The sequence below is a fragment of the Balaenoptera borealis genome (assembly GCF_965194805.1).
Source record: "Balaenoptera borealis genome assembly, chromosome: X".
NCBI classification, from domain to species: domain Eukaryota; kingdom Metazoa; phylum Chordata; class Mammalia; order Artiodactyla; family Balaenopteridae; genus Balaenoptera; species Balaenoptera borealis.
Genome location: NC_138881.1, coordinates 29,146,993 through 29,169,559, shown reverse-complemented (window position 1 = coordinate 29,169,559; position 22,567 = coordinate 29,146,993). Strand labels below are relative to the sequence as shown.

Sequence of the window (22,567 nt, the reverse complement as noted above, 5' to 3'; positions counted from 1 at the left end):
ATGGAAACATTGTACAACTAAGCTGTTTTTATTTCACTTCTTGATAGATGTAAGTTCTACCCATGTCCTGTGCCTTCAGCTTACTGATGAGTTAAGGAAGGAGTGAAAGGAAAGGAACCATCTTGCCCTATCTTTCCCTTTCTTTCTCTGTCGTCAGTTTCAGCATAAATGGTTGGCTAATACAGGAAAGAAATACGAGTAAGAAAGGATATGATAGGGTTCTTTGATTGTTCATGTTTTCTTAGGATTGCCTTCTTTCTGCATTGGAAGCAAGTTCCCGTTCAAACAGAAAGCATGACTTCCTGGGGCTGTCAATGCCCCTCTCATTCAGTCATAGTTACCTTCCGCTCACTTTGAGTCTGCTCAGCTCCCACATGTCATGGGTCCACCAGAATTCTAGGCTCATGGGACATCAGAAACACTATATGCAAATGGGGCAAACACACCTATTGCACTTATCTCCTCTGCTCACATGCATACTTCATCACCCCATTGGACTTCACTTACAAAACCCAAGTTCAAAGATAAAAGTATTAAGAATTTTAAGACGGCACTGTCAAAAAGCAGATAATACAAGCAAGGGGTCGTTCTGAGTCTTGGGCACCATAAAACTGCTCAGGTTGCCCAACCATGAAGCTGGTTCTGTCTACACACATCTCCCAGGCTATGTTTTTGTGACTTTTTTCCTCTTAATGATGACTTTTATATTTATTATTTATAGTATTTAGGGGTAGAGAGAAGGGATACACCATGAAACTTGTTCTAACCCCTCAGACCTTCAGAACTTGCCTTGACCTTGGGAAGGGCCAATGCGACTAGCCGTCTTGGGGCATTTATGCTCTGTTTGAGATACTGGAGTTGGGTGATTTTGACTTAACAGGATGACATATTTCTGCCAGTTCTCTAGAAATAGATTAAGAGTGCATCATTTGATAAAAATATTACACGAAAGACTGCCACTATGCTTTTTCATCCTAAAGGACTTAATAGAGAAATTTATCATATTAAAGTTTCAAAATTGGAGCATTTATCAGAAGAGCACAATTAAGTTGGTGCTAGCAGCTCAGTGGGATAAGGCCCAGAATTGCTGGGGACTGGAAATTCAAGGCAGGCATGGCAGGGAAGAACCATCAAAAGGATGAATTTTTCTCTAGGTCATGAACCCTGCCCCCCCCACCCCAAGTAGCTTCTGGTTGTTCTACAATGCCGTTTGTTTCCTTTGCAAAGTCCTGTTTGTTAGGGCCCAGTGCTTGCCTGCTCTCTTTATAGGGTGTTCAGAAGATTCCTCTCCAAATATTTCTCCAATATTTTTGCTCTGACTACTTCAACTATTTGCCTGTGTCCCTCACCTCAGCAGGAAACCCTCTTGAGTGTGGTCCTTCTCAGGATTTCTAAAGCCCAGCAACCTGCCATGAGTGCAGTTGGCCTAAAGAAAAATTTATGCAGATTTTCTTATTTGTTCAAATTTTTGCTGTTGATAATTGCCTTCAGGTTAAATCAGCAGGCACATAGCTTATCCCAAGAGCTCTCTCCCATCACTTGGTAGTACTGGTCCCATAGCTCCTGAATCTCTACAAATACACAGCCAGGTTTAGAGGTCAATATTCCATCCTAGAAGCTACTGTCAGCTCTACAGGTGATTCTCTTGAGGTCTCCATTACTTGGCTTGAGGTGGTGGAAGGTATGGACGTGCATCGCACTCCAGGGGAATCCTTTCTCACCAGATTTCTCCAGTCTCCTTGTTTCCTCTTACACACCTTTGAGCTAGGCAGTGGATTAAGGGTGGTGGGACAGTTTTGTGGTCCCTTCTTAGCAACTCCTTCATAGGTGGCCTGGATCTTCTCTTTAGAATTATGAACACTTTGTTACCATTGTTCTCAGCTTTAGGATCCAAGGAGAAATTACAAGACAACTGTTGGGAATCTCAGTTAACATCCTGCTAAATAAATCTGGTAGCTAATACTTCATATTTTGCTTTGCCTAAGATAATGTCTTGTTATTTAAACCATGGCCTTCTGGAAATAAAAGCTTAACTCACAGAAGTCATTATACTGTTAGAAATTTCAGATGTGTGAATGAAGTTCTTTCTTTTTAAATTTTACCTTTCCCCCACTTATTTTCATACTGATAACTTTTCTGGTCTGTGAATTTTCAGAAATATTTTATTAGGGGCTCTTGGGAAGAGATGTTTCCTTTAATGTTATTGCAAAAGTTATATAAATATAATACCAATAATGTATATGTAAAGGATTGAAAATATGAACTAAAAAAGTTTACCTATGGATGAAAATCCATGGCATTTAAAATACAACATGAAGAGATGATGTACTAATTCACTCTTTATAGTAATCTAGAAGAGCTTTAATAAAATATTAATTTGAAGTGGATTCCAACTGCCATTTGAGAATTTGTGTGTATATTTGTGAGGATGTTAAAATGCACGCTCGTTATTGTATGTTTCTGCTGTTCGTGTCTCTGATAATGCAAGTGGACATTTCTAGCATTTTAAATATTTCATTCGATTTATCATTTAATGTACTGGAACAGTCTGCCAAGATACTAATTGTGTAACACCCAATTTGTTTTATTGTTCAGCGTTTGGAAGCTCCTGAAGACAAGTCATTTGGCAGTTCATTGATGGAGACTGAAGTAAACCTGGACAGTTACCAGACAGCTTTAGAAGAAGTACTCTCATGGCTTCTTTCAGCTGAGGACACATTGCAAGCACAAGGAGAGATTTCTAATGATGTAGAAGAAGTGAAAGAACAATTTCATACTCATGAGGTAAAGCAAAACATCGATTAATGGGGATCTCCCTAGTGGTCCAGTGGCTAAGACTCCCGGGTTCGATCCCTAGTCAGGGAACTAGATCCCACATGCTGCAACTGAGAGATCACATGCCGCAACTAAAGATCCTGCATGCTGCAACTGAAAAAGATCCTGCGAGCCACAGCTAAGACTTGGTGCAGCCAAATAAATAAATAAATAAATAAATTTTTAAAAAAAACATTGATTAATGAAACAAGGCATATGACTTATGATAAGTCTCTCTGTTTTCCTCAATTACTCTATAAGATCCTTGTATTTTGATAATTTAGTGTTTATTTTGAGAAGGAAACAAGATAAACATTCATGTGTTTGGCATTCCAGTAGCCAGCTTTGGAAGTTGTTCTTTGGAGAGTAACACTTGAAGATGCTGAGATTAGATTCTGCCAAAGACTCATATAGGAATATGAAAGGCCAACTCCCTTCTCTTGGGTCAAGGTCAATGCTGAGATAGAACTTACACTCCAGAGTACCTGTGGGGTATCAGGCTGAACTACCCTCAGTGGGAGACTTTTCCTGAGATGACACACTTACTTGGCTTCCTCCCCTCCCCAGTCCTGTTTCCTGCTTCTTTGGCTCCCTTGTAGATCTCCCCTGAGATCTCCTCCTTAATAAATCACTAGCACATAAGTCCTGATCTCAGGGTCTGCTTCTGCAGAAGGTGACCTAAGCTAGTAATTTTCCTTAATTCATATTAAAAACAGTATTAAATTTTCTTAAAAATTAAAATACTTTTACTGGGAATAAAGTTTAAATGGGCTACAAATTTAAAATTGCAAGAAAAAAGAAAAAAAAGATTCAAAACCATAATGATTTCCCTACAGTGTCAACTCTTATCAACTTCTTTCTTTGTCAGGGGTACATGATGGATTTGACATCCCATCAGGGACGGGTTGGCAATGTTCTCCAATTGGGAAGTCAACTGATTGGGACAGGGAAATTATCAGAAGATGAAGAAACTGAAGTTCAAGAACAAATGAATCTCCTAAATTCAAGATGGGAATGCCTCAGGGTAGCTAGCATGGAAAAACAAAGCAAGTAAGTCTGTTTTTAATTTCTAACAGTAGCAAGTTTTAGAATCTTACTATTATTTTTATGCAGTTTCTTGTTTAAGTTAGGATTCTCAGTTCTTTCCTAAAGTATGCAGCTCTTCTTCAGGGGGCATTTTGGTTAGATTTTCATGTCTGTTGTATTTTGGTTTTCACTTTGTAATCAAAGTGGAGATATTGGGGAGAAGAACCACTATCCACAGAACTATACTTTAAAGGTTCCTAAAGTTGTTGTCATAGTTAATATTTTCCAAGTTTTCTCCAAAAATTAAAATGTGAATATAGAAGATGTGAAGTTTACACAGGAAATCATGCACATAAAATCACATATTAGGTACAGTTGACAGGAAACTTCTCTTCTGAAGGAAAAGCTCTTAAAATATTAGTTTTTCATATGTTTATGGAAATCCTCTTGAAAAAAGTTTCTCCTGTGTTTGGAAATCCTTCTTCAAGTACTTGCATGATTGTGAATTATCTTAAAAATATATATTGACTTAATCAAAAAAGAATTTTTGAGACATTTCTGAAAATGGCATATTTCTTATAAAGGTAACAAGTAGATCTCATCATTTTGAATGTGTTGCTTTGATTTATATTGTTAGGTGTGTGTATTCATGTAGAGCCTATTGAGACAAGATAGATTTATTTTTAAATGAAAAGAAATGAAGTGCCAACTGTGGATTTGAATACATTAAGCTAAAGAAATTGTCCAAGTGCCTTAAGTTTACTTAGCTATTATTTATGAAGATTAAAACCTTTAAAATAGGACCAAAGAAACTCATTAGATATGCTGGGAGGATTGTTATTCCAGTACTAAATTATAGTGTGACAATAGGGAGGGGAAAAACACATTTTTAAGCTCGTGTATTTTGGAAGAATAAATAAAGCATATATAAGATCGAATTTTCATGAATATTGGTATTCTAAACCTGGAGATACTAGTCTGTGCATGTTGACTTTTTCCCCAACTGTGATCATTTCGACGATTGCAACTAACCCCAGATATGAGAATTATAATAGCCATATTATAACTATTAAGTCTCCCCCCCCCATGCCCAAGGCTCAACTAGTTTATACCACCCATTTATCATTATAAATCATAAGATATAGAGCCTCCTACTTGTGGTCATATGCCAACATTCTTCAGGTTGCAACTTTTGTTTGCACCCGTTTGTGCAACTTAAACAGAGCAACCTCAGATAAAATTTGAAAGTCTTTAAAATCCGACCTCCTCCTTTACTGCCTTTCCCATAGTGGCACCACCCTCTTTTCCTTCGTGCATTCTGTTTTGCCATCCTCTTCTGGAGGTTAAATACCTCCATCGTTCCTCACTCTCTTTTTTCAATAGGACTAACAATATGGGATTAATTATTCATACTAACAATTAATTAATTGCAGCTTGAGACTGAGTTGAGAAAAGGTGAATTCAGCCTAAAATTAAAATCCCAAGTTTTTAATCTGTTATTATAACATTTAAAAATAGGTTAATTTTTTAAAATTCCCTTGTTAAAGAGATATCTACCATTAGGTGATGGCTGACAGCACACACACACACATACATGGATGACCATGTACACACACATATGTGTGTAATTTCCTCACCCCCATCCTGCTGGAGGATGCAAAACCTGAAATGGCAATATCACTGAGCTAAGATTGACATCAAAGTATAGTTTGTCCTTAGGGAAGTTTGGGGGACTTTGGTTTGTATTTAAGCTTTTAGAATGATTAGCAAGAAGGTAAGGGCAGCCTCTTAGCTGGCATAGCTTTTGCTAAAACATAATAGAGTTTTTAAAATGAGACATTAATACGGAACAGCTTGTAGCACATAGACTTGTCTGGACAATTTGTTGAGATACACATACACTTAAAGCATTATTTAAGCCAAGCAAATTCAGAAATTTCTTGGGAGTTTGTAAATAACAGTAAGTTTCACATACCACCTTCACTAACTTTGTGGGTTTTCATGTGTAAAATTCTAAATGAGGTAAGCCATTATGCAAACTATGGAGGACCTGGCTTTTGATAGATGTTTTTAGAGGAATTGAAAGCTGATTATAACAATAGGATGTTGTCAGTATTTAAAAAATATAATTTGAGGTTTTATTTAATGCTTTAGTACATTGCTACCTGTTCAGTTTCTACTATCATGGCCATGTTGATGATTAGCTTCAATTTGGAGCATTGCCTATTGTTTCCAAACATATGACTACTTAGGAGTAGGAAGGCATAGTAAATTGCTAACAAACAAAAAATGGATTAGTCCACACCTTTCAGCTTGCTCCCACAAAGAAAGATAGGGTATGGATAGACCCAGTCAGAAGCCATTATCCCTGCCTAAGCATAGATTTAGGGTGAGAGGAATGATAATTAAGGTTTCTCTAGGCCTATGAGATATAACCAAAGACAGCTAGAATTCTTAAGTTGTTGTCTTATCACAAAAGTAAAAAAATTGGCTGGGAATACAGATAAACTGATAACTAAAATCTATGAATATTTACACTTGTAAGTTATAAGTATTATCTACCAACATATCTATGAACAGTAATCAAATTACATTCAATATATAGTCATTGTGATATATATATAACTATATATGTAACAGTGTGTGTATATATATATATAATACTATCTACATCTGTATCTATCTATATACACACAAATATTAATAAATATTAATGGACTGCCTCAAAATATCAGTTACATTTCAAGGCGCTGGGGATACAGTAATGAACACAAGAGGCAAGGTTCCAGAAGCTCTAGAGAGTCTGACATCCAGTAAAATTAAAACACACACACACACACACACACAGAGACATGAAAAATATCAGATAGGAATACGTTTTTTGAGGAGATTAAAAGGTAATGTGATAGAGTTTGAGGGGCTAATTTAGCCTTTGTGACCCAGGAATGTTATTTCTGGGGTGGTGCCATTTAATTTGAAATTTGAATGATAAGAAGGAGCCATCATTTGCAGATCAGGAGGAAGTACACTTCAGACAGAGGGAACAGCCAATGCAAAAGCCCTAAAATAGGGACAGTCTGGCTTGATAGAGGAACCAAAAGGCCAGCATGGCTGGAGAGTTGCAGGAGGGAAGATTAGATAGCTGAAGTATGAGATGGGGTTGAAATATAAGTAGGGGTCTTGTCATGTATTGCAGTGTCAGAGTAAAATCAAGGGCTTTGAGTTCTAGCATAAGTACAAGAAAAAGCCATCAAAAGGTTTTAAGTAGGGGAAAAACAGGTAAAGAAAATATCGGTAATACCACTAGAAGAAGATAGGGCAGTTATAATCAGTGCCATAGCCCAGGTAAGAGATGCTAGTATCTTATGCCAGGAGGTGGTCGTAATAATACATGCATGTATTCTACTATCTTAGCCCAGTCATTAATTTATAAACCATTCCTGCTGTATTTATTTTCTTTTTTGCCGTTCTAACAGTCAAGATATATTTTTTCCTCTGGAAATAGGCATCCTTGCCTCATACATACAGATGGCTACCTTTATACAGGTTGTATCTAGGAAATGCTGTTTATCCCACAAACCGTTAACAATTATCAAACAAAACAGGAAATTTTAAAAATACAGAGGTAACAAAATGCTCTGATTTCCAACTTATGCTAAATCTACTCTAATTTGCCTAAGGGATAATAAGGTCTCCCTTTCTCAAACACCTATTTATGTGAACTGGGCGACATACTTTCCCTCTGTGGTCCTCAGTTACTGATTTCTGGAACAGTGGCAGTTCCACAGAACCTGGCACACCTCTAAAAGATACTGGCCAGGATAGGGTATGAAAAGTAGATTGTGAATGCAAAGTTATTACGAAATGTAAAGAATTATCATCATTATAAATAAGATGACTAGCTGTGGGTTAATTATTTTAACCATACTGTATAACTATGCCTCATATATATTTTTTGCTCTTTTTTTCCTCCAGCCTGTTCTAATTGCCTTGCTCATTTTTTTCCCCAACGGATTTGTTTGTGGGTGTTTTCTGTGGGGGCAAGGGAACATGAGCAGTGTGATAAAAATTGCATTTGAAGTTATAATTTTATTATTGAAACATTTAAAAATATTTCTTGCAAAGGAATGTAAGTAAAAACATAAATATGTAGATGCTTCTTCCTTTCTTCCTCCGTTTTATTCTATTCTCATTTGATTCTTTCCTTATTAATTTCTTTCCTCTTCAATTCTGATATCTTCGTGGACATGAATTGATAATGAAGCAAAGGCTCATATAATAAAGAACTTTGTTAAGATATCTCTAGCCACACACTACCTTGACATAAACATGCTGCTGTTGGTCAGTTACCAATCTTTAACAATGTTTATGAGATTGAAATGAAAGAACTAAGTGCCATTGATTGCATAATTAAAATAAAATAATTAAGACAAGACAGTATCTGTTGACATGCTCGAGCTGGAAACCTTCAGAAGAGTAGGCAAAATGATTTTTGTTTTGTTTCGTTTTTATGCTGCAGAATACCCTTTGGGTGGTGGGAGGTGAGGGAGAGAGAAGAAAAAGACAAAACTTCCCTCTGTGGAAGTACAAGAAGACTACTGGCGTAGGGACAACAGAAGATTTTCTTCTCTATGAATAAGCTAATTAATTTGATTGAAAAATGCAACCTGCAGAGAGCAAAAGAGATTTACTGACATTTCTACAAGGACTCATAAAGATAAGCACAGCAAGTTCCATCAACTTCTCTGATAATTGTGGTTAGGACATGCAGGGGGAAACTAAAACCTTTGTGATGGTGAGGGAAAAACAAATGAAGGTAAGTCAGTAAGGAGGCCGAGTGAAGTTATGTTCTGGTTTGCATCAGCAGGAGGAGAGATATGAATAGTCTCTGGGTGAAAATACAAGCCATAACATGGGAAATAATTGTGAATCACCATCAACACTTTGGCTGGAGAGAAAAATATGTCTAACAACTCTGGCTCATCTTTTTTTTTTTCTCTCTCTCTTTCAAATGTCTGTTCCAACCTGGAAATGAGATAACATATGTGAGAGTGAATAGAGCAAAAGAGTTGCTGAACAAATGGGTGGGTTGTTTTCTCCCAAGTGAAGTGACTAACATATTGCACATGTGAATATCTGAATGAATGGATGAATAAATGAATTAATTTCTTAAGTAGTTCTAATCTGTTAAATGAATTTGTTGCAGTGAACTTTTTAACAGTGTGTAATCTTAGACTCACTTGTCATTTTATATCATGGTTTCATTAATACATTTTTTTCTTCTAATCATGTTAAAATAAGAATTCCTTGCAGATCAAGGTGGTTCAGGAACCACTAGCAACAACATCACCTGAGACGTAGTCAAAAATGCAGAATCTCAGCCCTCATGCAACAGAATCAGAATCTGTAATTTTACAAGAGCTCAGGTGATTCCTAAGCACCCGATTTTTCTATCAACCGAGGTGGGCCAAACATATTAACTACTTTCTCAGAAGCTCCAAAAATGGTGCTGGTGATGTCACGTTCAGTCCTCAAATGTTGACATGGAATAGCAAGATTCTTGTGAAAGAATATACAATAGAGACAATGTGAGAGTATTGACAATTCATTATTGGCCTAATAAGGAGCAGTTATAACGTACAGTAAGTTGATCAGGTTTAAATCGATATGGCCGGCCATGACAATCTTTTCTGTAAACAACACACAGTTAAAATGTGGACAGAGGGTGAGGGCCCGGGTTCAGTCCCTGGTCGGGGAGCTAAAATCCCACAAGCCACGTGGTATGGCCAAAAAAAAAAAATGTGGACACAACTTGTTCTGATAATATAAAGTATGTGACTCTCATAGTTTAAATTATAAATAGGAAAGCCAAATCTCTGAAATTCAGAGAAATGAGAGTCGAGAGTAGCATTTTTTGGAACACTGCTTTTTCAGAAAAATAAATAATGATAATTAGAAAATTAAGCTCAATCATTCATTCATCCGTCTAACTAACAATTCTTACCTCCTGTGTTCCCTGCACCATTTTAGATACTGGGGAAATATCAGTGGACAGAACAGAATAAATCCCTCTCTTATTGAGCATGCCTTGTTCGTGGGAGGAGACAGACAATTAAAAAATATGTAAAATATGTATATCATAGCAGATGGCATTAAATGATGAAAAGGGGGGAAAAAGGCAGGGGATAGATTTAGAGAGTGAAACGTTGTGTTACTGTGGGTATGTGGTCAGTTAGGGAAGGCCTCCCTGATGAGGTAATATTTAAGAAGAGGCCTAAACGAAGGGAGGGAACGGCCATGCCAATAGCTGTGCCAAAGGGAAGCAAATGGCAAGATCCCAAGGCAGGAGTGAGCTCGGCATGTTTGAGAAACAATGTGTCAGGTAAAGTGTTGCTATTCTCATTTATGGCTAGAAAACTGATTCAGATTAAATCAGTGGACTGTCTCAACAGGAGCAGATTTAATGGAAGTTGACGTTTTTATAATCTTAATTCCGGTATTTCTGATTGGAAAAGTGTATACATTTTTGTACTATATCGTCTTATGTCTGATTGATAAGTGATATTATTTATGCATTCAAGAAATATTTATCGTATGTCTAGGGTATGCCAGATATTATATAGTGACATAATTTTTGAAGTTGAGAGTGGGTTTCTATTGCATAAATTAATATGATCTTAGAGTGTCAACATACCCCATTTTTACTAGAGATAATTTAAACAGACTTCCAATCGTATTTAAGAGTCATCTTTGGTTTGTGATGACATCTGAGAGTTTCTTCACCCACTTTGTAAGTATTTAATCAGGAAGATTGAATTGAGTGTTGCCATGGTGTATTTGCCACAAGAATCTATTGCATCCAGCCATGCAGCTTCTTTATTATTTTACTGTTACTATTTTGAATTTATGCTGTCAAAATGCAAATGAATTTGTTTGCATTTTGAACTTTAATATTGCTCTGGATAGTTGAAGAATCTCAGTAATTAAACTGTTGTTAAGCTATATGGATGGAGGAATAAAATAGCATCAAAATCCAAGTGGGAAGGAAAGTTTGGTTTGATTTTGTTCTCAGAGACATTAAACACTAGTTCACTTTTGAGATTTATTATAAAAACCCCCGGTAGTCCTACGTGACGTATGCCCCTCTTCCTTTCCAGTTGAGGGAAGTGGCTGAGGTAGCATCATCCCCTGGCCCTTGCTTCTCTGTGGTCACTGGGAAAGTGGCCCCATTCATGGCGACTTTAGTCTTGGGGGATTGCTAGGTGCTTCATGTGACAGAGCTCCCTTTTGGAGGTGAGGTGGCAGAAATCAGGACCCAGGAATGGCTCAAGTTGGGGCCCCAATAAGTGACCCTCCACACCTTAAGCTGGTTTACCAACATCATCCTCAGGATATGGGTGAGCCAGGACCACATGGGCCTCCTCTTTACACAGAGATACTGGGCAAATAGAAGACAGACATTCCTGGAACTCATTTGTTAATTCAGTAAATCCCAATACAATCCAAAAAAAGAAAAATACAGTGGTGCATTTTTGTTTCACAGAGTCCTTCTTGAACACAATACTGTTTTTCATACTCCATTCAGTGGAAAAATAAATACTAATACACGTTTGATTTTGAGGGAGGATCGATAGTTTCATTTCTGTTGTTGGAAGAGAAACTTTGCAGGTGAGTTCTTTCTAAAATATTTATTGTGAGGCTGTAGAATAAAAACTGTGGCCTCCACGACCAGGTTGCAGGGTATGATAGAATGGTAAGTGTGAGAATTAGTGGGAGCTTTCGAAAAATGTGCCTGACCTGTTCTCCTTGCTTTCTTCCCTGGCCCAAGATGTCAGTGTACCGATTGGTGGGAGTGGTGGTGTTGTAGAGAAGAGGATGGACGTATTTGTTTTGGGGAAAAAAAAGAAACTCTTCATATGATTCTGTTAGACCGTTGCCTCACTTCATTCTCCAATGGAAACTCCTACTATACTAGTGCCTAAGATTTAGAGACAGAAGACCACTGTCCAGTGTCAGGCTTTGCAGCTGGGTCTTTTAAGGTGTGGTTAGGACTTGGAGGAAAGAGGATGGCCTTTTTGAGGCAAGGAGGTACAGGGGAGCAGGAGGGATTAAGCGCCTGCACAGATTCTGGTGATAGACTTTAAGAAATTTAGTATGGGAACTGGCAGAAATTGGTGGTGAAGGTGGTGACAGTAAAGGTGGTCAAGTAGAGGTGACAGTGATGGTGAAAGTCTTATGCATTTGGAGGTCATTACTTTATTGGATTCTTAGTTTTAAGCCTTATGTTTCACAGGGCATTCAGTGACCTTTGATAAATGTTCTAAACCTTGAGAGTTGAAAAGTACTGATGTGCTTTTTATGGCCCATTCATTACTGCCGGACAACAGAAACCCTTTATGTATTTGTGCATATGTGACTGAAACTTTTCTTGAATTTATCAATATTGTTTTTCTATTTTAAAGCAATGTTTGCTTTTTTTGCCTGGAATATATCAGATTTTCTGATTCTTACATTTAATGAAACATTATAAATGTTTAAAATGTCTGGTCATTCATTTTACTTTGTCACCATATGTTTGATGGGAACCGGGTCTCAAAGTGTATGGTGGTTTCTGTCATTAACGTAAACCTCATAATGTCCCCTTGTTTTGGTGAGAAGAAAGAGTAAAATTATCTATTAATGACAAAAATCTAGAAAATCCCAGTAAATGACCTTCTTTCTTCTTCTATTTTTCCTTCTTGATAATCACTGACATAAATGAAATGAGGAATAGATATAAAAGTTATCTCTAAAAAAGTATCATTAGTACAGGTAATATAGCATAATGGTGAAGCAGACCCCAGGGCCACAATACCTGATTCCCACTTTCCCACCTCCCTTTGCTTGCCTTTTGACTCAGGTAAACCTTTGTTCCCCCATCGGTAAATCGGGGCTAATATCAGTTCCTGCATCATTAGGATTAATTACAGTAATACCTTTATTGTCTGACAAATGATGAATATAATTTGTTATTCACAAATAAAATTTTATTTATAAGTCCCAAATTGTGCAAGGTCAGAATTACTATTTAATAGATAATGTACTACTTATAAAGTATTATTAGTTTATAAATAATTGGGTAAAGACATTTTTATTCACCATAAACCTACGTCCATATTATCTCCATGCCTCTGGTTCCTGATGTGGCCATGCTGCCTGGGGTCAGCTACCAAAACATTTGCCACTTGTGAGCATCCCAGGGCCGATGTAAAAATTATGCCTGAGTCCTGAGGACCAATACAATCATTTTCAACCCTGGGTGTTCATTGGAATCACCTGGCTAGAGATAAATTCCACTAATTCACCTTTATGTGATAATTTGAATAAAAACTGGACTTAAACATCACCTTCAATGGCCACTTTATTAATAGAGTAAATGAAATAAAAACCCATATACGGGGGTTTATAGGGTTTATATAGCTACACGTTTAAGCATATGTCAGCATTCTGGGAGCAGCTGGTTGCATGTAAGCAATTCCTGAGGTAAAATCAGAACTCTGTAATCTATTCATTAAAACCATTTTGCTAAGATTTTCAAGCCAACAGTTTGAATAAGTGAATAAACTAATTTTAGTTTTTATCAGTGTGATTTTAGTTACTAAATGGCATGTAGTTTAAAATTAAAAATGTCTTGTTAATTCAGTTTCTCTAATTCACACTGGCCAAATATATGTTTTATTGACAACTTAAATCATGGGATTGTATTGTGAATTTATAACTTGTTAATTGAACATCGCTGGTGATTCTTTTGTAATCTAGAAATTCACAATAATACTTTACCTTCTTCTGTTAGTTGTATTTCTCATTTAAGAATTGCATATAAACAAATAATTATGAAGTCTAGGAAACTGGGCTTGAGAACTTGTCTTCCTAAAGAGTTGACCGTTCTTGGTAATTTTGTAATTTTTAACTGTAATCCCCTAGGATTTATAAAGTCTGTACTCTTACATACATGATTAATTTTTTTAAGTATTTTTACATCTTTTTTATAATGTATTACCATAAAGCCCAAGAAACACTCTTAAGAGTATCAAATATAGGCTGAAATTCATAAAAACATGTACAGTTTTGGCATTTATAAGTTTGTGTCTAGAGAATGGAAGTATCAAAAATTGCTGTTCATATTTATTGCTAGATTCCTTAACTCAGAATATAATTTCTTATAAATATTGCATGGCATAAAGAAATGGTATGGTAAAGACTTCAAATAAGAATTTTTTGCTGTTGTAAGTCCAATTATCTGTTGGTTTAGAGTTGTGCTAATACTGTAGCCAGTAGCCACATGTAGCTATTTAATTGTGAAATTAAATTATTATAGTTAAGTACAGGTAAAATTTCAGTTTCTCAGTCACACTAGCCATATCTCAAGTGCACAATAACCACTCATGGCTGTAGTGGCTACAGTATTGGAGAGCGCAGATCTACAACATTTACATTATTGTAGAAGATTCTACTGGACAGTACTGGTTAGGGAATAAATGCTTTCCCAGGGTCCAACAGCATCTCTGTAAAGCAGATCCTATGTCTGCATTGATTTCTTTCATGTTAAGGAAGCTAATGTTCCTGCAGTGGGTGTGAGGTGAGAGACAGATCTCCAATAAAATTATTTGAAAAACGATATACCTTAAGATGCCTTTTACTGTAACTAACAAATAGCCTAACTCAAAGTGGTTTGTAGCATTGCTCCTTAAAGTGTGATCCATGCACCAGCAGCATTGGCATCCCCTGGGCATCTGTTAGAAATGAAGAATCTCAGCCCTCTTCTCAGACCCACTGACTTAGAATCCGTAATAAGACGTACTTACCACGTGAGTCTTATGCACATTAAAGTTTGGGAAGCAATGGTTAAAACCATAAGGATATCTATTATCTTATTACAATAAATTTACAGGTGGGGTGACTCGAGACCATTAAAGTCTGTGACTCAGTTGTACCATCAGAGTCCCAACTTCTTTCAGTGTATTGGTTTTGCTAGTCTCCCTCTGTCCACCTATTGTTTTTACAATTGGAGGTTGGCTGCAGCAGTTCGTAGTATCATATCCTGCATCCTTCTGCCTCTAGACTTCGTCAGGACCATCTCCTGTCTGGAGCTGTTTTATTACAATTCTCTTGCCTCCTCTCTCAAGTGCCAGTCATATTTATGCTCCATTCTCCTTTTGATTTTATGTCCCTTTCTAAATGACCACTTGAAAACCATAAATTGGAACCAAGAAAAATGCAAACTCTTTCCTTGCCTGTGGGTGGTAGATTTTTATTTTATGAATTTGATAAATTTCCCTAATTTATTTGCATCTTGAGAATGTTAGTGGGAAATGTGGACTGACTTTCTCATTTTAATAGTATTTTAGGTTGAACAAAATGAAATTGTCATTTTCATGGAATAAAAACCTCAAGTACCAGCAACTTCATATGACCCAACCTAATACAACATTTTATCCATGAAGAAGGAAAATAATTCAAGGTTAAGAGCACAGACTTGGGTCACAGTTTACCATTTATATACAGACTTAACATGTCTGTGAGACACATTGGGCAAGTTCTTTAACCTTTCCAAGTTACAGTGTCCTCAGAAATAAAATAACAACAGTATTAGCTACCTCATTAGGTGATAATGAGGACCAAATGTAATTATTGAGTGTTTTTCAAAGACAAGTTAATCATGCTCCACCTTCACAATTTCTTCCATTTCTGTACTTGTCTTTATCATTATACATTAAATACTTTCCCTTAAAATAATCATTTTTTTACTTAATTTTTATTTAATTTTCATCCTAAGCTATATGATTTCATATATACATTAAAATCCTATATATATATATACACACTATATATAAATATATATGTATACACACACATAAGCTCTGTGTGTGTGTACACACACTCGTGCGCGTGCACTAAGACATCCCCCAAGGGGATAGGATGATGCTATTGGTTCAGGAACCACACTTTGAGGACCACTGGTCTAGAGACGAAAAGCAGGGATCTATTTGTCTGGGAAACACTGATGTAATTGTACCAGTCATTAAAATATTGAACCACACAGGCTGCACACCGAGTGTCCCCATACGCCATCTGCCACCCAGTTATGCCGGCCCCTTCTCCAAGAACCTTCAATTACACATTCCTACATTCCACCTATAAAAGATGCAATACCTGACAAAGTGCTTATTGGTATATCCATTCTTATTGGTTAGTCTCTGAATCCAGGTTTATAAGATGAAACCACTATTAAACATAAAAGATTATTCGAGGTTCAGACTTCAGATTTTCAGGCAGAGCTCAAGAAATTTCCCAGAACCCATGGATTAGTGTAGGGTATGACATTGTGTAACTCTCCCACACCTTATATCATCAAGCTGTATTGGCCTTCCTGGTCCTTTCTGATGCCTCAGGACGTTTGCACAGGTGATTCCTTCTATTTAGAAAGTGTTTACCCCTTCCTCTTAACTACTTCCTCTTACTTCAGACTTTAGAGTTATTCAAATATTAGTGCTTCAGAAAAGCCTTTCCTTACCTCACAGACTCAGTTCAGTTACTCTCATTTCATAGCATGATCACAATTACAATTAACTAATGGCCTAATGAGCTATATATTATCTGTGGCCCCCATCCTCAGAATGTAAGATCTGTGACTGTAAGGGGCTGTGTGGGTCTTTCTCACCTCTCCATAATATCTAAGTACTCAATAATTTTACATTTAATAAGTGTATGACTCAGTTTTTAAAGTCTCAACTCTCAGGCTATGTGTTGTATAATGACACCATTCATAATGATCCCAGGTCAACTTGGAGCTGCTTTTATGTCTCCTCTGAATGTATATAAATCTAATTATAATGGTTTCCTTGTACTATTATAATTGTTGATGTATGAATTTCCATAAAAGTCTCTAAGCTACCTGAATATAAGGATATTTTCTTTTGTCTGTTCCTAACAAACAGGAGTTTCTAGCACAGATATGGAACTCAGTGAATATTTGTTGAATGAAACGTCTGTCCAAAAGTAAAAAAAAAAAAAAAAATTAAATGATTTTTTTTTTTTTAATTTTATTTATTTATTTATTTATTTATTTTTGGCCGTGTTGGGTCTTCATTTCTGTGCGAGGGCTTTCTCTAGTTGTGGTGAGCGGGGGCCACTCTTCATCACGGTGCGCGGGCCTCTCACTATTGTGGCCTCTCTTGTTTGGAGCACAGGCTCCAGACACGCAGGCTCAGTAGTTGTGGCTCACGGGCCTAGTTGCTCCGCGGCATGTGGGATCTTCCCAGACCAGGGCTCGAACCCGTGTCCCCTGCATTGGCAGGCAGATTCTCAACCACTGCACCACCAGGGAAGCCCTAAATGATATTTTTTAATGAAATCCCTTATTAACACTAACACATGTGTGTTAGACTTGAAACATTTCTTCAAGTATAAGTAATAATATGGGATTTTTTTCTTTAGTTTATACATTGTGAGATTTTTAGCTCAATGTAACAACAAACGGGACAGGAAAAACAACAAACACAAGGAATGATATTGCAGCCAATTCTCATGGAATCTTATTATCAAGACAGTTCTCAAGGGATAGACTAAACCAATAAAGTAAAAGATTTATATACCTTGCAATGTCAGGATGTTGTTCATTGTCTAAGAGACTTAAACTAGCAACTTTGAGTTTTTGCTTCCACTTAAATGGATGCTTCATCTATGTTGTTTCCCATAAAAATAAAACATCTACTTCTCGTGTTTGATAAATGAAAGCTTGTTCTCATAGACTTCTGATTACAGTGTGCCTCAGGGGACATGTGTCTCTATAAGGTTAAAGGTGTAATGGTAAATTGTATAATCTAAATTATTTTAAAACACTCTCAGTTATGTGTGTATTTTGTATGTTTAAACATGCTGACTAATGGAAATTTCTTGTAAAGATTTTATAAATCAGAATTATAAATTTCTAACGGGAATTATGTCCTCTTTATTGACATAAAGAGATCAGTATGCAGTATACTATGGTTTTCAAAAATGCTTTACACATGCCTTCGTGAAGAATATTTACCTTAACACAGGTACTAATACTTCTCATTTGAGTCTCAACTTTTTGTTGAATTAATGGATGAAATAACCTAAATTTTAACTTTCATCCTCACCATGAAATTGTGTGATTGATAGGCAAGATATTGTCTCACGTCCCTGATGCCGGCATCCAAATTGAGAACGTTTAAGAAGTTAGTTCTAGGGCATATAGCCAGGCTGTGAACCAAAACCAAGCCTTTGGACTTTAAATCCATTACCCATTGGTAATAGGTAATTACATTACCCTATTGTATACATCTTTGGAAAAAAAAACAAAAAAGCATTCTTTGACTTATCTATTTCTACATAACAAATGACTCCAAAACTTAGTGGCTTAATACGAAAATTTATAATTATATCGTGATTCAGTAGATCAGGAATATGGGCAGGGCTCATCTAGGTTGTTGTTCTGCAATTGTGGTATGCCTGAGGTCCCTCATTGGGCTTCATTCATCAGGAAGCTCAACTTCTAAGAGAGCATTTTATCTTCCAGAGTTACTTTCAAGGTGGTCTCTAATCATTCAGTAGTCTAGCTTGGGCTTCCTTACAGCATGGCAGCTGGGTTCCAAGAGAGAGAATACAAAAGCTACCTGTTCTCTTACAGCCTATGCTTGGAACTCGTATAGCGTCACTTCTGCCACATTCTGTTGGTCAGAACAAATCACAAGGCCACTCCATATTCATGAGCATAGAAAATAGACTCCATCTCTTGATGGCATGACAAAGAATTTTGTGGCCGTTTTTTATCACCACACATATTAAAATTAAAATAATGGATATATAAACAAATGATTGCCAGGATATACTACTAACTCAATTACCAGAGATGGCTCACACTTTATTTAGCATGTTCACGTTTAGTTAGCTATGTGAAACTTTCTAAAAATTGTGATGTGTGAACTATAGTAAGTTAAAGAAAGAATAACTTCAGAGGTGATTGATTATGGGCTTTATTTACCTTCCTTCTTAATGTCCAACGATGCCAAACCATGTGAACACACATTTAGTTATAAATGTCAATAGTTTTACCTAGTAATAGGTTTAATAATAGTATACTGTAAAGTTGTTTTGACAGAGGCAATAATAGGCATCTTTCACATTTTCAGTTTACATAAAGTTCTAATGGATCTCCAGAATCAGCAACTGAAAGAGTTACATGACTGGCTAACAAAAACAGAAGAGAGAACAAGGAAAATGGAAAAAGAACCCTTTGGACCTGATCTTGAGGACCTAAAACGCCAAGTACAACAACATAAGGTTAGTATATTTTATGCTATTTGCTTTCATCTGAAAAACAAACTAAGTGTATATGTGTATTACGTACATACACATGCCATGGTTTACAGATAAGAAAGAATTAAAGCTTCAATTGAGAAGAGTTTTAAAATAATTCTTACCTAATATTTTTTGTGATGTTTACTTTTTCAAATACAAAATAGCTAGGCTTTTCATATTTGAAAAAAATCAAATATATTCCTGGAAGAGAACAATGCCGGCTATGTGATTTATTAAAGTTTTGGTTTCTTAGAAGAGGGTCTCTGTAGGGATTACCTGCAAAGCAAATTTAAGTAATAAGGCAAGATTTTTTAAACATGGCTTTACCTTCGATTCATAAGGTCTTAGAGCAGGCCAAGCTTGATGAAAAATGAACATCTGTAACATTGCTTTCCTATAAAATATAGCATCTAATAATTTTAATATTTCCATCTTACCTTTCTTCAGTTTATTTGTACACTTACAGTTATGCTCTCTGGTTGCCAGAAAGCATTTATTGTTTCTGTGATTAGAATTTCTACAGAAATATTTCTTTTCTTTTCAGCTTCCATTTTTTAATTGAGATATAACTGACATTCATTTCAGGTGTGCAACATAATGATTCAATATTTGTATATACTGCAAAATGACCACCACAATAAGTCTAGTTAACATCCACCACCATATAAAGTTAGAATTTTTTTTTCTTGTGAAGAGAGCTTTTAATATTTACTTTCTTGGCAAATTTTAAATATGCACTACAATATTATTGATTATAGTTACCATGTTCTACATTACACCCCCATGACTTACTTATTTTGTAACTGCAAGTTTGTACCTCTTGACCCCATTCACCCATTTCACCCAGTCCCCAAGCCCTCTCCCCTCTGGCAACCACCATTCTGTTCTCTGCGTCTGTAAGTTTTGTTTTGTTTGTTTGTTTGTAATGGTTTTTAGATTCCACATATACTTGAAATCATACAGTGTTTGTTTTTGTCTAACTTATTTTGCTTACCATAACTCCCTCAAGGTCCATCCAATTTGTCACAAACAGCCAAGATTTTATTATTTTTTATGTCTTTTTATGGAATATATACAATTCCAATGTATATATACACCACACTTTCTTTATCCATTCATCCGTCAATAGACACTTAGGTTGTTTCCATGTCTTGGCTATTGTAAATAATGCTGCAGTGAACATGGGGGCGCAGATATCTTTTCGAGGTAGTGTCTGTTTTTTTCAGATAAATATCCAGAAGTGGAATTGCTGGATCATATGTAAGTTTTATTTTTAATTTTTTGGGGAACAGCCATACTGTTTTCCACAGTGGCTGCACCAGTTTACATTCCCACCAACAGTGCATGAGGATCCCCCTTTCTCTACATTCTCCCCAACACTTGTTATTTCTTGTGTTTTTGATAATAGTGGTTTTGACTTGCATTTCCCTGAGTAGTGATGTTGAGCGTCTTTTCATGTGCCTTTTGGCCATTCATATGTTTTCTTTGGAAAAATACCCAGTTCCTCTGAACATTTTTTAATCAGATTTTTTTTTTTTTGCTGTTGAGGTGTATGAGTTCGTCATATATTTTGGATATTAATCCCTTATTAGATATGTGATTTGCAAGTATTTTCTCCCATTTAGTAGGTTGCCTTTTCATTTTGTTGATGGTTTCCTTTGCTGCGCAGAAGCTTTTTAGTCTGATGTAGTCTCACTGGTTATTTTTGCTTTTGTTCCCTTTGCTTTTGTACTCAGATCCAAAAAATCATTACCAAGACTAATGTCAAGGATCTTACCACTTTTGATTTCTTCTACGGGTTTTATGGTTTCAGGTCTTACATTCAAGTCTTTAATCCATTTTGAGTTGATTTTTGTGTAAGGTAAAAGATAGAAGTCTAATTTCATTCTTTTGCATGTGCCTGTCCAGTTTTCCCAGCACCACTTATTGAAGAGACTGTCCTTTCCCCCTTGTATATTCTGAGTGCCTTTGTTGTAAACTAATTGACTGTTTATGCATGGGTTTATTTCTGGGCTCTCTATTCTGTTCCACTGATCTATGTGTCTGTTTTTTATGCCAATACCATACTGTTTTGATTACTGTAGTTTTGTAATATAAATTGAAATCAGGTAGCTGGATGTCTCCAGCTTTGTTCTTCTTTCTCAAGATTGCTTTGGCTATTTGGGGCCTTTTGTGGTTCCATACAAATTTTAGGATTGTTTGTTCTATTTCCATGAAAAATGTGATTGGAATTTTGATAGGGATCGCATTGAATCCCTTGATTGCTTTGGGTATATGGACATTGTAACAGTATTCTTCCATTCAATGAGCATGGCATATCTTTCCATTTATTTGTGTCTTCTTCAGTTTCTTTCATCAGTGTCTTACAGTTTTCAGCATACAGGTCTTTCACCTCCTTGGTTAAATTTATTGCTAAGCATTTTATTCTTTTTGATGAAATTGTAAGTGGGATTTTTTTTTAAAGAATTGTCTTTCTGATAGTTTGTTATCAGTGTATAGAAATGCAACAGGTTTTTGGATATTGATTTTATACCCTGTGACTTTACTGAATTCATTTATTAGTTCTAACAGTTTTTTGGTGGAGTCTTTAGGGTTTTCTATATATAAAATCATGTCATCTGCAAATTGTGACAGTGTTGCATTCTAATAACCATTATAAAACTAGCTCTGGGTTTTATTGTAGGAACAGAGCCTTGCTCAGTCCATCATGACACACACACACACACACACACACACACACACACACACACACACACACACACAGAAGAACCTTCATGATTGGCCCAAAATTAGGGTTGCCAGATTTAGCAAATAAAAGTACAAGAAGCCTAGTTAAATTTGAACTTCACATAAACAATGAACTTTTTTTTTAGTGTAAGTATGTCCCCAATTAGTTATTGTTTAGCTGAAGTTCAGATTTTACTGGGCATCCTGGATCATATCTGACAACTCTACTCAGGATTCTGTGCTTCTTGGATTTATGGCTTTGAAAGGAAATATCTGCTCCCTCAACTCATACCTCCTAAATCTGTGTCTCACCCAACTTCATTCTTTTTTTATATATATAACTTTTTGTCATAGTTAGCTTCACAATTCTTTCATGCAGATGAAAGATACCTTTCTTTTTAAGCCCCAGAGCTGTTTTTTATTTAATGAACTTCAGGTTCAGTGAAAAATGGGGCTGACTTTTGCTATTGCTGCAGCCAACGCCATCCTTTGGCCACAGCAGCTTAAGATAAAACGGTTTGGGGAGAGCTATAGCTATGGCAATCCCGTCTGCTACCCCGTTGGGAAAAAATAAAGCATCAACTGCATTCTAATTTTCACATGGAAATTGTGACTAAAAGAGGTTCACTTGTCACAT

The 22,567-nt window shown here is 36.3% G+C and overlaps 1 protein-coding gene across 8 annotated transcripts in view; it reads left to right on the top strand.

The window, feature by feature from the left end:
• DMD (dystrophin) overlaps positions 1-22,567 on the top strand; it is a 2,485,149-nt gene that overhangs the window by 949,433 nt on the left and 1,513,149 nt on the right. For all 8 annotated transcript variants that reach the window (XM_082378022.1, XM_082378021.1, XM_082378025.1 and 5 more), the window contains 3 exons: positions 2,596-2,784; positions 3,683-3,864; positions 19,035-19,185. In XM_082378022.1, coding sequence (XP_082234148.1) covers positions 2,596-2,784; positions 3,683-3,864; positions 19,035-19,185 — 522 coding nt within the window. The remainder of the gene's footprint in view (positions 1-2,595; positions 2,785-3,682; positions 3,865-19,034; positions 19,186-22,567) is intronic.